Source organism: Bufo bufo, chromosome 4 (genome assembly GCF_905171765.1).
Source record: "Bufo bufo chromosome 4, aBufBuf1.1, whole genome shotgun sequence".
Classification (NCBI taxonomy): domain Eukaryota; kingdom Metazoa; phylum Chordata; class Amphibia; order Anura; family Bufonidae; genus Bufo; species Bufo bufo.
This window is the reverse complement of record NC_053392.1, coordinates 482,478,620-482,494,183: the sequence shown is the minus strand read 5'-3', so window position 1 is coordinate 482,494,183 and position 15,564 is coordinate 482,478,620. Positions and strand designations below refer to the sequence as shown.

Sequence of the window (15,564 nt, the reverse complement as noted above, 5' to 3'; positions counted from 1 at the left end):
GGGAAGGTACCTGGCAAACTCTGCAGATGGCAAGAGTGCAAAGGCCTGCACCAAAAGGACCTAGTGAAAGGGGGGCATGCACCGGATTATCCTAGCATTAAATGATTGTGCAATAATCTACCCAACACCGAATTTCGTGAGAGTGCAACTACTCCGCCCATGAAAGGGGAATGTCCAGTACAGCATACACAAGGACAGCCGTGAATCTCGTGAGCGGTACAAATTTCCGCCCATGGAATGAGAAGTGGTCATGCACAAGGCCAGCACCATTTCCAAAGGGAGTGCAAGCAGCGCACCCCTGTTAGAGCCATGCTCACGGCCCGCAACGTATTCGGTGAAAGTGCAGTGATCCTCCCAGAAGGATGGGGGGGGCACATGGCCAGCATCGCATCCCAGGAGAGCGTGAGCATCCCGTCATGGATGGGGGTCATGCACCTGGCCGGCAACGTGCTGGCACAATAACAAACCCAGTCAGTGAAGTGCATGAATGTCGCCTGAGGAGAGGAGGCATGGCCACGCCGGCAGCAATCCAGCGAGAGTGCGGAACACCGCCCACGGAAGGGGGCCATGCATATAGCCGGCAGCGGATCCGGTGAGAGTGCAAGCACCCAACCATGGAAGAGGGTCAGGCACGTGGCCAGCAACCTACCGCGAGAGAACAACCCCAGCCAGTAAGAGTGTATGTATGCCGCCTGAGAGAAGGAGGCATGCTCAAGGCCGGCAGCAAAACCAATGAGAGTGCAGCATTCCGCTTATGAAAGGGAGTCATGCACATGGCCGGCAGTGAATCCAGTAAGAGTGCAGTGTTCCGCTTATGGAAGGGGGACGTGCACATGGCCAGCACCGCATCTGGCGAGAGTGCGGAGTTCTTCTTATGGAAGGGTTTCATACACATGGCCGACAGCGAACCCAGTGAGAGTGCAGCGTACCACCTAAGAAGGGGGTTACACACATGGCCGGCAGGGAATCCAGTGAGAGTGCCGCGTTCCCCTAAGGAGGGGGGTCGTGCACATGGCCAGCACTGTATCCGTTGAGAGTGCAATTATTCCGCCCCAGAAGGGGGTCATGCACCTGTCCAGCATTAAATCCAGTGAGTGCAGCGTTCCCCTAAGGAAGGGGGGGGGGGGGGTCGTGCCATGGTCAGCACCGATCCGGTGAATGTAGTATTCCACCTATAGAAGGGGGTTATGCACGTGGCCAGCCTGCGGCCAGAGAGCGCAGAATTCCACTTAGGAAGGGGGTCATGCCCATGGCCAGCACCATAACTGGAGAGGTGACGTCCTGCCATAGAACGGGCGGAAGAGGGGCGCCTACACTTGGCCAGCGCCGTATCCCGGGAGATGGCAAGGGTCCGCCTAAAAAGGAGACATGCAGCTGGCCAGCACCGCAGCCGGGGAGCGCGACATGGGGGAGCGCGACATGCCGCCTATGGAAGGGGGGGATAGCGTGCGGCCAGCACTACTGTATCATGCTGCAGCGTTCTGCGCAGGCATTCCGTTATTTATTAACTCCGCCATGGAAGCCCCTTTCTTATTTTTTTTTCTTTTTAAAAACACAGCCACTCGAGGCAAGAAAGGGGCCACCATACAGGGGCACAGCCTCGTACAGGCTTATTAGGAAGCCCACCAGAACATAGAGGGGGTCCTCTAGATGGGAGCCGGCCCTTGGAGATGGCCGGTACCCAACAGGTTAACAAAGATCCGGCCTGGGGGGCGGCGCTGCGATCCCCTGGGGGCGGGGGACCTCCGGGCGGGAAGAATTTGCGCCGCGAGACGTTCCCGCCCCCTCCAACCGAGGCCGGAATTTTGCGGCCTAGTAGGTCGCGAAGCCGGGGCCTAGATTTTTGCGGCGCCCGGCCGGCCAGGAGGCAACGACGGTCAGCCGGGACCTGGAGGGAGCCGGCTGACGCATGTACTAACGGCCGCGGGTGCCCACCCGAGAGGAGCAGTCTGAACCTGGTAGCAGCGACAGAGGACCGGATTGCGGTCGAGCAGGCCAAAGCCTGGGTCAAAGTTTGCGGCACCCGGCCGACCGGAAGCATCAGCAGTCGGCTGGGGCCTGTTGGAGCATCGCGTTCACCACATGCAGGCCGCAAGGTCCTTGCGTCCGGCAGCGTCTGGAGCGGCCCCTTGGCCCTAGCACACCGGTAAGGAGGGAGACCCTGAAGTCCAGCACTGCACCCCCTGCCCTAATGGACAGGCACCCGTAGAGGAGAGACAGGGGCAGCTAGCGCGGGCCCCCTGTACTGAATCTGCGACCGGTAAGGGGGAGGGTCGGCATAACCCCTGTGTCAGGGGCAGCTAGGAGCAGGTCTCTGGAGAGAATTCCTTCACAGCAATGCCATGCTCACCCCTGTGCAATCCCCTATGGAGGGGCATTGTATTGTCGCCCCGCGGTCACCAGTATGGTGGTGGTGTGGGGCTATATAATTATTGGGCAACAGCTGGATATGAGCGACAGCCCTGGAGCCAGCGTAGGTCCAGCAGGGACCAGCATGGGGGTCCAGCACGCAGGAGACCAGGGAGTGGAGCGTAGGGCTGGAGAAGCCTCTCTCTTACCACAGCCGTCTTCACCCTCGGTCCGTTCCAGCAGAGTCGCCCCTTCAGCTACTGGCACCGTAGTGGCAGGACGCTGGAAGAGGGACTTGGCGTGCGGGCGACCCTTGCGCTGGCGGGATGTAGGGGAGCAGGGCTGCCCTGATCCACCTTGCCTTCTGTGGGGGAGGCAGCAGTGCGGGTGACCGGCACTGGCGCAGCTCAACCCCGGGAGAAACAGAGAGGTCTAGTGCGTCTCTGTTGTCCCTGATGATCTGGAACAAAAAGAAAAGAAAAAAGTAAAAATCAAAATTTAAACAAGGAGAAAACAGCCCTGCAGAGCAGGGAGTGTCTTGCCTCCTTGGACACCAAGCAAAAACTGGCAGTCTCTCTCTCCAGGCTGAGGGTATAGCTGTGGAGGAGGGGCTTAACAGTCTTCACTTAGTGTCACGCCTCCTATGGAAATGAGCTATACCCAAGGTCTTCTGTGTCCCCCAAGGAAACTGGGCGAGAAAAAAGTATATTAGAAAACTGTATTTCATGTCATTTGCAACATGTTTTAATAAAGTACATATAAATGTTTAGATACACTTTAAAACATTCTTATGAATAGTGTTAAAGGTGTACTTGGCCAGCTAATTAGTGGGGATTCTGGACAAGTAGCTATTGGATAGATGCATTCAGGAACCCTCAAGTCTAGTGTGATTTTCTTAAATTAATTTAAGGAGATTGTCTCAACATAGAATTGAAATAAAGTCAGCCTAGATGAACGGCCGATCAGCTGGTTTTTCTAGTGTAAAGTGCAGCCAGCTATATCATTCTTCTGTGACTGCCACTGCAAGGTAGATCTAGTATTATTTACACGGATGGCCAAATCCACCAGAGGGTGAAACGCAGTGGCTACTTCTATGACGTAATAAGGGGTTTTCTAGTTTCATGTACTATGTGGCATTACTTATATTCATACCTCACAGATTTCTAGATCTCTATTTGCAGTAAGTGAATGGAAATCTTTAAAAGAGGCAGCATGGCAGGCCCTTCTGAGAGGAGTGATCATGATAACGGCTCCTTGCCGCCAGGCCTTTCTTTGGCAGCAGCTATCTCTGGATTAGAAACATAACTGCCTTACTTCTGCTTATCTTAATGTTGTAAGGGGTTAGGAGCCAAATAAAATTAATTTAGTCACCATGCTCTGACTGGTGGGGCCCCATAAACAAAACATTCAAGAAGCCCTGGTTTACAGTCAGCAGCACACCTAGCTGGAGGACTCATTAGGAGAGGAGACCACACTACTCTTTATGAGCCCTGCACTTGTCAAAGCTGCACATTTTCAGGATAAGATTTTAGAAGCACATTTATTAAAGACCAGCGTTTTAGATGCCAGTCTTTATAATGGCTTGTTGAAGAGATGTGTACTGCGCACACCATAAATCCACTGTGGGTGCCCGCGAGAGTTGTAGAACAGATATAAGGTTAATCCACGGCACTCCAATTCATGTGCAAATTTTTACATTTTATTGTTTTTACAGATTATCATTGTATACATCCAGATTAAATGATTAGTATGTAGCCACATAAATCATAGTTCCCGGACGTTTCGGTCTAATTATGACCTTCCTCAGCGGGATCTTAGTGGCGGTGCAGTAGGTACATCCAGTGTCATACTGCACCGCCACTAAGATCCCGCTGAGGAAGGTCATAATTAGACCGAAACGTCCGGGAACTATGATTTATGTGGCTACATACTAATCATTTAATCTGGATGTATACAATGATAATCTGTAAAAACAATAAAATGTAAAAATGGCTTGGGCTGCGCTGGCGGTGGATTGCCAAAGTTATGTAGAGCGGCCGGCCTCTACATAACTTCAGTGTATCCACTGCCAATTCGAAATGTAAGAAGAGGTGAAAGTTACAAGAAAAGTGTTTGTGATTTTTAAAAGGTACAACAGCGTCATGGAGGGAATGGTAAATTTCCCGCATAGTAAGCTATAAACTTGGGCAATGCATCATTATACAATGAAGAAGCAGTGACTGCAGTACTAGCGGTAATAACACCTCCTCAGTGCAAGATGAGTAAGGCAATGCGTTTACCTTCATGTAGATTCATTCCACATATAAATCATCAAATGCTGAGCAAATGTAAATGTATGTTTTAAATGGAATCTGCCACCAAGGAAATTCACCATTAAACAATTAAAAATGTCTTGTAGGACTAGCCAGGCTGAATGGAATGATACCTTTCATTTGGTGATCCATTGCTTTACTCTAGAGAAAAAAGTTCTTTTATTCCATATGCAAATGAGTAGTTAGGTGCACTGAGGGCAGGCCCAAACTACTCTGTGCACCCTTGCTCCTCCTACTTCCTCTGCTAGCAGCTTCCTCTCCTTGGCCGAGAGGGCCACTTTTCTGCATAGTTATCTCGCCCGGCCCTGTCAATGAGGAAGGAGAGAAAAGGACTGGCAGGAGAAAAAGGTACAGAGAGAGGTCTGGGCCCTTGGTGCATTTAACTTCTCAAATGCATATGGATTAACAGTACTTTTTGTCCAGAATGATGGCTAAGGGAATGGTATCATTACATTCGGCTGAGCTATCCCTACGAGGCATTCTGTCTGGTTTAGGGTCCATTCACACGTCCGCAAAACACGGACACCGGCCATGTGTGTGGACCGCACATGGCCGGCACTATGATAGAAATGCCTTTTCTTGTCCATGGCTGCGGACAAGTATAGGACATGTTCTATTTTTTTCTGGGGCCGCGGAACGGAAGCGCGGATGCGGACAGCACACTGTGTGCTGTCCGCATCTTTTGCGGCCCCATTGAAAATGAATAGGTCCGCACCCATTCCCATTTTGCGGACATGTGAATGGACCCTTGATGGTGAATTTCCTGGTGACACACTCCCTTTAAGGATAAAATACGACATTAAGACCTATATAGTTAACATTAAACACAATTTTGAACAAAACAGACAGAATGACCGATTAGCACTAGTGTGATCATTTCTACTTACTGATGCCACTGCTTTCCTTGTCTCCTGCATTCTTAGCCAGGTTCATGGCATATTCACATACTTCTGCTGCTTCTCTCTGGGCCAGCTGCCTGAGGCAAGCTACAGCCGCACGTCTCAGTAGAAGATGGGAACTGCCAAGGTGAACCTAAAACCCAAAACATTATTTGTTAGGAGGTAGTCATATGATGCAGCTGAATATACATTTTTGCATAATTGTAGCAAAAATTGTGCCATTTTGCAAAACCCTGTGTGGAAATAATGTCTTCCCACAACAGCATCAAAATTTTTATTTTAAAGTGATTTCATGGAAAAAACAAGACCAGTAAAAAGGAGACTTTTGTATTACTTACCAGTAAAGTCTCTTTCTCGCTCTTCCTTGGGGGACACAGGAAACCATGGGTATAGCTCTGCTCCCTAGGAGGCGTGACACTAAGCGAAAGCTGTAAGCCCCTCCTCCATCAGCTATACCCTTCAGCCTGGAGAAGAGACTGCCAGTTGCGTGTCCAAGTAGTGAAAGATAACCACCAACCGGAAAAAGAACTGTCGAGCCCCAACGGGGGCAACCAAGCCGGAACCACAACTGTAACCCAATGAAGGGCGGGTGCTGTGTCCCCCAAGGAAGAGCGAGAAAGAGACTTTACTGGTAAGTAATACAAAAGTCTCCTTTTCTCGCCCATATTCCTTGGGGGACACAGGAAACCATGGGACGTTCCAGAGCAGTCCCAGAAGGGAGGGACCAGAACAAACTCAACCAACACCAGAGGCATCAATCAACTGCCGCCTGCAACACCAGACGGCCTAAAGCAGCGTCAGCCGACGCATGAGTATGCACCCTGTAGAACTTGGTGAAGGTGTGCAAGGAGGACCAAGTGGCCGCCTTGCAAATCTGCTCCGAAGAAGCCCGATTTCTCTGAGCCCAGGAAGCCCCGACCGCTCTAGTGGAGTGAGCGGTAACACCAAGGGGAGGAACCCTGCCCTTGGCGAGATAAGCCTCAGTAACGGCCATCTTGACAAAACGAGCGATAGCAACTTTGGATGCCGCCATCCCTCTGCGCGACCCTTCCGGGACCACAAAGAGCGAGTCAGTATGCCTGAAAGAGCTGGTTACTTCCAGGTAAATCTTGAGCGCCCTGACAACGTCCAGGCGATGAAGCTTCCTCTCCCGCGGATGGGAAGGGGAAGGACACAAAGAGGGGAGAACGATGTCCTCGTTCAGATGAAAGGCGGAGACCACCTTAGGAAGGAAGGAAGGGACCGGACGAAGAACCACCTTGTCCTGGTGGAACACTAGGAAAGGTTCCAGACAGGAGAGTGCAGCCAATTCGGACACCCTCCGAAGAGAGGTGATGGCTACAAGGAAAATAACCTTGCAGGACAGAAGTCGCCAGGAAACCGTCCGCAGAGGCTCGAAAGGAGAAGCCTGGAGCGCTGAGAGAACCAGGTTCAGGTCCCAGGGCGGTACCGGAGGGCGATACGGGGGAACCGCGTGAGCCACGCCCTGAAGGAAGGTCTTGACAGGACCAAGGGGGGCCAGAGGGCGCTGAAACAAAATGGACAGCGCAGATACCTGACCCTTCAAAGAACTAAGGCCTAGACCTTGGGCCAGTCCGCTCTGCAGGAAGGACAAAACGGTGGGGAGAGAAAAGCGGAGCGGAGGAATCCCCAGATCGGCACAGAACCCCAAAAAAGTCCTCCAAGTCCTATAATAGATCCTAGAAGAGGACGGCTTACGTGCGCGGATCATGGTGCGGACGACGTCCGCAGAAAAGCCCCTACGTGTCAGGACGGTGGTCTCAACAACCACGCCGTCAAACGTAGGGACCCTAAACGCGGGTGGAAGATCGGTCCCTGAGAGAGAAGATCTTCCCTGGCGGGCAGTGGCCAGGGCGCGTCTGCCAGGAGCAGCATGAGGTCGGCATACCAAGACCGGCGGGGCCAGTCCGGAGCGACCAGAATCACCGAGACGCCTTCCGCCGCGATCTTCCGAAGGACCTTGGGCAGGAGAGGGATGGGAGGGAATATGTATGGGCGCGCGAAGCCTCGCCAAGGAAGAACGAGGGCGTCGGCTCCGCAAGCTCCCGGATCCCTGGCCCTGGACAGATAGGCGGGGACCTTGTGATTGAATTTTGAGGCCATGAGGTCCACGTCCGGAATGCCCCAACGAAGGCAAATGGCCTCGAATACCTCCGGGTGAAGAGACCACTCGCCGGGGTCGACGGTGGTGCGACTGAGGAAGTCCGCCGCCCAATTGTCCACCCCTGGAATAAAAATTGCAGATAGGGCCGGGACGTGGGCTTCCGCCCAACGGAGAATGCTGGTGACCTCCCGCATCGCTGCAGCGCTGCGAGTGCCCCCCTGGTGGTTTATGTACGCCACGGCCGTGGCGTTGTCTGATTGTACACGAACTGGATGACCCTTCAGCAGATGAGTCCAGTGTCGTAGAGACAGAAGGGCCGCTCTCAGTTCCAGGACATTGATCGAGAGTTTGGACTCCGATGGAGACCAAATGCCCTGGACGGATCGGGGAGGAAACACGCCTCCCCAGCCTGAGAGACTGGCATCGGTTGTAACCACCAACCAGTTGAGTGGCAGAAAGGACCTGCCCAGAAGAGGGGACTGTAACCACCAGCGGAGAGATGACCGCACCGGAGGCGAAAGATGGAAGGGATGATCCAGAGACTGCGGCGATTTGTCCCAGGAGGAGAGGATCGCCCGTTGGAGAGGGCGGGAGTGAAACTGCGCAAATGGGATCGCCTCGAAACAGGCAACCATCTGCCCCAGTACCCGCATGCAGAAGCGGAAGGACGGTCGACGGTGGAGAAGGAGACCCCGAACCGCCCCACGGAGGATCAGACGTTTTTCCGAGGGAAGACGTACCTCCGCCGCTCCCGTGTCTAAAAGCATTCCCAGGAAGACGAGTTGTCTGGAGGGGGGAAGGGAGGACTTGGGGAAGTTGATGACCCAACCGAACCTCGCCAGAGTCTCTAGAGTGAGATCCACGCTGGCAACCGCTTGAGAAAGGGACGGAGCCTTGATGAGGATATCGTCCAAGTACGGTAGCAGAAAAACACCCCTGGAACGGAGTAAGGCTAAAACCGGGGCCAGGACCTTGGTGAACACCCGGGGGGCTGTTGCCAGTCCAAAGGGAAGGGCGACAAATTGGAAGTGGAGGTCCCCCACGGCGAATCGAAGGAAGCGATGGTGACACTGGGCTACCGGAACATGGAGGTAGGCATCCTGTATATCGATGGAAGACATGAAATCTCCCTGCTCCAGGGAAGCCACCGCGGAGCGGAGGGACTCCATCCGAAACCGTCGAAGGAGGAGAAAACGGTTGAGCTTTTTGAGGTCCAAAATGGGCCGCACCGAACCTCCCTTCTTGGGAACTACAAAGAGGTTCGAGTAGAACCCTTGGAATCTTTCCTCTAGAGGAACGGGGGTAATCACCCCCCTGTCCAGTAAGGCTTGAACGGCCGCGGAGAACGCAGCCGCGTCTTTCGGGTCTCGCGTGGGGCGGGAGCGAAAGAACCGATCCGGAGGGAAGGATGCAAATTCGATTTTGTATCCGGAGGACACAATTTCGAGGGCCCAGGCGTCCGAGACGTGAGCCATCCAGACGTCCCTGAAAAGGAGGAGCCGGCCCCCCACCCGGGTGGGTGGGGGCGCGCCTTCAGGCAGAGGACTGTTTTGCTGCGGGTGTGCGGGCAGCCTGCGGCTTGCGCCAGGAGGGCTGCGCCCGAAAAAACGGCTTCCTACGCTTGTCCTGGGGAGGAGCCGAAGCGGCAGCTGTGGTGGGAGCCCCAGAGGCCCTGCGGGAGGACCGAAAACGAGACGCACCAGGGCGTCCGCGGGGGGCGCCCCTGGCTTGGGGTTGAGGAAGATGGGTGCTTTTACCACCCGTGGCCTCTGAAATAAGTTCGTCTAAGCGGACCCCGAAAAGGCGGGAACCCGCAAACGGTAGCCCCGCCAAGGAACGTTTGGAGGCAGCGTCCGCTTTCCAGACCTTCAGCCAGAGCTCCCTCCTGACGGCAACTGCCAGGGCGGAGGAGCGTGCAATAAGGGCTCCCGCATCAAGGGAGGCCTCACAGACAAAATTCCCGGCCCGAATAATAAGCTGGGCCAAGGAACGTAGGTCCTGGATGGGGATGTCCGAGTCCAACTCCTGTTCCAGCTGTGTACCCCAAGCAGAGATTGCTTTTCCTGCCCAAGCAGAGGCAAAAACCGGTCTGAGGGCAGAACCGGAGGCAGCAAAAATGCCCTTGGACAGGGTCTCCATGCGACGGTCCTCCGCTGACTGAAGAGAGGACCCGTCGGGAACAGGGATGGCCGTGTTCTTTGACAGCCGGGCCACAGGGGGGTCCACCTTGGGTGGGGAAGACCATGTGGCCACGACATCGGCTGGAAAAGGATAGCAAATGTCCAGCTTCTTTGGGTTGACAAAACGGGCGTCCGGGTGAGCCCAAGCCTTAGACACCACGGAGGAGAAATCAGAGTGGATTGGAAAGACTTTTGAGGCCTGCCTGGGTCTGATAAAGGAGACGCTAGCTGCGTCCGAGCTAGGGGGGTCATCCTGCACCTTAAAGGTGTCACGTATATCAGAGATGAGTTGACCCATCGCTGAGGCTAGCTTGGACGGCAGGGCCGAGTCCATTTCCAAATCTGAAGCCGCCAATTCACCTTCAGAGAGCGAATCCTTTGGAGAGGAGAGGCTCGTCTGGGTGCGCACGCGTGGCGGGGAGAGGGAGGCATCCGAGGAGGAGGCTCGCTCTACTCTAATACGCTTCTGAGAGTGCCTAGCTCGGGAGGGGTCACTAGGAGAGGGTGAACCCGCTGCAGCGGCAGAAGCAGTGGACCCGGAGGGCGCGACAGTCAGAGTGGCGTCCTGCGGGGTAGGTGGCCTGTCTATTAGGCGGCCCACGACATGAGTGAGGCTTTCCACGGCCTGGGACAGGGATCTAGCCCAGTCAGGCGGGTCAGAGGAAGCAGGGAGCGACACAGCGGGCGACTGAGGCTGCGGTGGAGCTCGGCATGCAGTACAGTGCGGATCAGACTGCCCCCGGGGAAAGGGTTCCCTACAAGCAGTACAGGCATGGTACCATGGCTTGGCGGCTGCAGAAGGGTCTGACATGGTGGAAAGATGTTGCACTTAAAAGTGAGAACCAAGCAACAGTACTGTGGCACGGAGGGGGTTAAACAGTCCTACCAGACCCGGAGATACAAGCGGCAGCTGTAAGGGGTTATTAACAGACTGAGGAGGCTGTGGAGGAGAGGCAGCAGCACGGAGCTGAATGGCTTCAGGATCGCACGGCAGAGAGATGAACCCGGAAGTAGCGGAGCGCAGCAGCACGGAGCTGAATGTGTAAGGAAGCTCCGCCCCCCCTCTGCCGCGCTGAAGCCGAAGCAGAGCCGCGCGCGCGCGCGGCAAAATGATTTTAACCCCCAAGGATGTTGAAGTGCCGGCCATGACATGGCGCCGTTCATGCCAGGAAAACGGCTCCCACCGCGCCTAGATGTAGCAGACGGCTTGCAAGTCTGCAGCCGTCCCCTGTAAGGCAGCGTTCTAGGACTTGCCCAGATAAACTGCCCTCCAACTAAGCCCGGTAACGTCCCGATATGCGGGGGGGGGGGTTGTCCGGGATTGTAGCAGTGGCCATGTAACAGTGGCCATGTTGGTAGCAGCGGTGGGAGGGAGGAAGGGGAGGCTGGAGCAGCCACTCTCACCATACGCTGTCTTCGCCCTCAGTCCATCCAGCGGGGGTCGCCCCTTCAGCTCCTGGCACCGCGGTGGCAGGAAGCCGGGGGAGGGACTTGGCGTGCGGGCGACCCTGAGCTGGCGGGACGCAGGGGAGCGAGGCTGCCCTGGTCCACCTTGTCTTCTGTGGGGGAGGCGGCAGTGCGGAATTACCGGCACTGGCGCAACTCAACCCCGGGAGAAACAGAGGGGTCTAATGCGCCTCTGTTGTCCCTGTAGGTAGAAAAAAACCGAGTTAAAAACAACAAATACGTAAAAATAAAAATCATAGGATAACAACCCTGCATAAGCAGGGGGTGTCTTGCCTCCTTGGACACTAAGCAAAAAACTGGCAGTCTCTTCTCCAGGCTGAAGGGTATAGCTGATGGAGGAGGGGCTTACAGCTTTCGCTTAGTGTCACGCCTCCTAGGGAGCAGAGCTATACCCATGGTTTCCTGTGTCCCCCAAGGAATATGGGCGAGAAATCTCTTTCTCACCCTTCCTTGGGGGACACAGGAGACCTTGAACTTGGGTATAGCTCAGCTCCCTAGGAGGCGTGACACTTAGTGAGAACTGTTAAGCCCCTCCTCCAGCAGCTATACCCTCAGCCTGGAGAGAGAGAGACTAACAGTTGCGTGTCCAAGTAGTGAATAAAAAGGCAATGGCCAACAAAGTGGTACGAAACAAGTCAACTACCCGACAGGGGCAACCAAACCGTAACCTGTAGAACAAATAATGATGGGTGGGTGCTGTGTCTCCCAAGGAAGAGCGAGAAAGAGATTTTACTGGTAAGTTATACAAAAATCTTGTTTTCTCGCCCATTTCCTTGGGGGACACAGGAGACCTTGGGACGTCCGAGAGCAGTCCAAGAAAGGAGGGACCACAGCCCAAGGCAAAGCCACCGTAGGCATCATGAAACCACCGCCTGCAAGACCAGGGGGCCCAAAGTAGCATCCGCCGATGCATGAGTGTGCACCTTGTAAAACTTGATAAAAGTGTGCAAGGAAGACCAAGTGGACGCCTTGCACAATTGTTCAGCCGAAGCCCGATGTCTCTGAGCCCAAGAGGCACCGACCGCTCTGGTGGAATGAGTGGTGACACCGAAAGGCGGAACCCTGCCCTTGGCGCGGTAAGCCTCAGCAATAGCTAATTTGATGAAAAGGGGCGATAGCCACCTTGGAGGCCGCCAACCCCTTGCACGGACCCTCCGGAACTACAAAAAGAGAGTCCGTGTGACGAAAGGGGCCGGTGATCTCCAAGTAAATCTTCAAGGCCCTAACAACGTCCAAACGGTGAAGTTCCCGTTCCCGGGGGTGGGAAGGGGATGGGCACAGAGAGGGGAGGACGATGTCATCATTGAGATTAAAGGTGGAGACGACCTTCGGAAGGAAGGAAGGGATGGAACAGAGAACAGCCTTATCTTGGTGAAAGACCAGAAAAAGCTCGGAACAAGAAAGGGCCGCCAATTCGGACACCCGTCTGAGAGACGTGATGGCCACAAGGAACACGACCTTACAAACAAAAGTCGCAGTGAGATCTTCCGTAACAGCTCGAAGGGGGAAGCTTGTAGCGCAGAGAGCACAATATTCAGGTCCCAGGGCGGAATTGGGGAACGGTATGGAGGAACCGAGTGAGCCACTCCTTGGATGAAGGTCTTGACAGGTCCGAGAGGAGCCAGGGGACGCTGGAAGAGGATGGACAGCACCGATACCTGACCCTTCAAGGAACTGATACCCAGGCCGGACTGGAGAAAGGACAGAACCGTGGGGAGAGAGAAACGTGGCTTCTGAAATAATCTAGTCCATGAGGGTTCCGAATAAACGGGAGATAGGTCCCGCCCCTGCGGTACACTCTTGGTAAATGAAGCGCCGGACCTGCGGCGCCGATGATAAAAGAAGAAGCAGCCCGCCGGGAGTCCCGGCGGAGCTGAGGAACGGGGCGCTCGACCGCCCGTGTCAGAAGTTCGGCCGCCCAATTAACCCCCGAGGTGCGATATAACGATTGCAGTTCGGCCGCCCTGAGAGCACTGCAGACAACCGAAGCGCAGGTGCCGTCCTAGAATGAAGTGCCGACCACAGCCCTTGCGCTCTGGAGCGCTTCTGGTAACATAGTGCTTGGAGCACAAAAAGTGGGGATACCTGCAGAGAACCCATAGTAGCAGTGGGGCGAGCGGGCAAGGGGGGAGGCTGGAGCAGCCACCTCTCACCATCCTGCAGTCTTCTCCCTTTGGCGTGCGGGCGACCCTTGCACTGGTGTGATGCAGGGGAGCTAGGCTGCCCTGGTCCACCTTGTCTTCTGTGGGGGAGGCAGCAGTGCGGATGACCGGCACTGGCGCAACTAGACCCCGGGAGAAACAGAGAGGTCCAGGCGTCTCTGTTGTCCCTGAAAAAATTATCCAGATTAAAAAAATAAATAAAAATAAAATAAGGAGAATAAACAGCCCTGCAGAGCAGGGAGTGTCTTGCCTCCTTGGACTAAGCAAAAAACTGGTATTCTGTCTCTCTCCAGGCTGAGGGTATAGCTGCTGGAGGAGGGGCTTAAGAGTTTTCACTTAGTGTCACGCCTCCTAGGGAGCTGAGCTATACCCCAAGGTCAAGGTCTCCTGTGTCCTCCAAGGAAAATTGGCGAGAAATGATATGTTTTTATAACATCACTTATCACATAAGAAATCGCACACTATACTCTCTCTGTTGTGACTTAAAACAGCAAAGCTATGATTGCATTAAATAACCCAAGTGCTCTGACAATAAAAAGCTCCATTGAGAGGACATGAAACTTACGCAGAGACAAGGAACCAGACTTGACAGATTGACGTGACGAGGGGCGAACATGTGAAGCTGCTGAAGGCAGGAGATGGCAGCAGCCTGGACGAGTGAGTCAGAGTGATCCTGCATGATTGCACAGCCCACAAGGCATGAAGAACGGATGGTGGATATCGTTGGCCCATTGCCTGTAAAGTAATATAGTTTATTATTGTACCATCATGCAATTATAGATACTGAAACCACTAAAACAAATAAGGTACAGGAGGATATAGAATCCCATTTTACATGGCATGTTTGAATTCTGAATGGATATAAAAAGCTTAAAACCAAAAGGTTGAAAGATTTAATCTTCATTCACAACCATAACCATATATTTCCATTTTATAAAGTGATGACATGGATATTTCTTAATTTTATGAAGTAATGAGGGCTCAACCTCTGGAACCCCAATGATCCTGAGAAAGAAGTGGGTCACAGTGCTAGTTTAAAATTACATCCCACGGTAAAGGAGACTCCTTGCTGTGCCGCCTTCATTCTCAGGATCAGTGGGGGTCCCAGAGGTCAGACCCCCACCGACCATAAAGTGATGGCATATCTTATGAATAAAGGAATACTCCTTTAAATAACCTAATCCTCAAGTCATCCTATGTTATAATCACTCACCTTGCAGCTCTGGACCCACAGTTGTTATGATTGCACCCAAACACCGACCCAAGCACTGATGCACCTCTGTGTGTGAAGGAGGGACAGTCAACAGCAATGTAAGCACTAAAGAAAGTGTTGGTTCCACATAACCCCGATACATTGGACCACTTGAATCCACAATGAGTGCAAGTGAATGGAGAGACCAAGTCTGTGGAGAAATAAAAAAATAAAAAGGTTTCTAAATTTATGGTCTGTCCTCTCCTAGTGAATTTACACATTCTTAAACAATGGACAGAATGAAAGCACCATGTTGCATATAAGTAGTTAAATATAATGTTTTCTCACCTGAACTTCTGGCGAAGTGCTGTCCTGAGCAAGTGCAAGGAGAATGCTGACACTGGTCTTCAGATGCTGCCCTGACCCAATTCCTCCAACGTAACGGTGCAAGCAGCCAAGTGCAAGTGAGTGGCCTGTTCTGGACACTACATCCCGAGCTGACTTTAGCCTAGATTTGAAAAAATAAAATAAAAAGAATTAAAATAAATAAATAAATATATATATTTACATACACACACACTTTGAATAACAGTGTAAAATGAAGACAAAATACAGTATAAAATATTATGTAATTAAGAGACACTGTTGACCATGGTGATGTGCAGCAGAAAGATTGTCTAATGTCTGTGGTATCACTTGCTGTGTATGATGCGATTCCAATTTTTTTTCTCGCATTTTTGTTTTTTCCTCTCCACCTTCCAAGAGCCACAATTTTTTTTAATTTTCCATTCTCTTAGCCATATGAGGGCTTGGAAAACAGGAAACAAATTCTTTGTGGGATGAATTAAAAAAAAAACACAATTGTGCCATGTTTTTGG

The 15,564-nt window shown here is 53.0% G+C and overlaps 1 protein-coding gene across 2 annotated transcripts in view; it reads right to left on the bottom strand.

Annotated features, from left to right (window-relative positions):
- HEATR5B (HEAT repeat containing 5B) overlaps positions 1–15,564 on the bottom strand; it is a 94,157-nt gene that overhangs the window by 40,217 nt on the left and 38,376 nt on the right. For both annotated transcript variants that reach the window (XM_040429542.1, XM_040429543.1), the window contains exons 19-22: positions 15,035–15,194; positions 14,708–14,897; positions 14,060–14,229; positions 5,549–5,693 (exon numbers count right to left, since the gene is read on the bottom strand). In XM_040429542.1, coding sequence (XP_040285476.1) covers positions 5,549–5,693; positions 14,060–14,229; positions 14,708–14,897; positions 15,035–15,194 — 665 coding nt within the window. The remainder of the gene's footprint in view (positions 1–5,548; positions 5,694–14,059; positions 14,230–14,707; positions 14,898–15,034; positions 15,195–15,564) is intronic.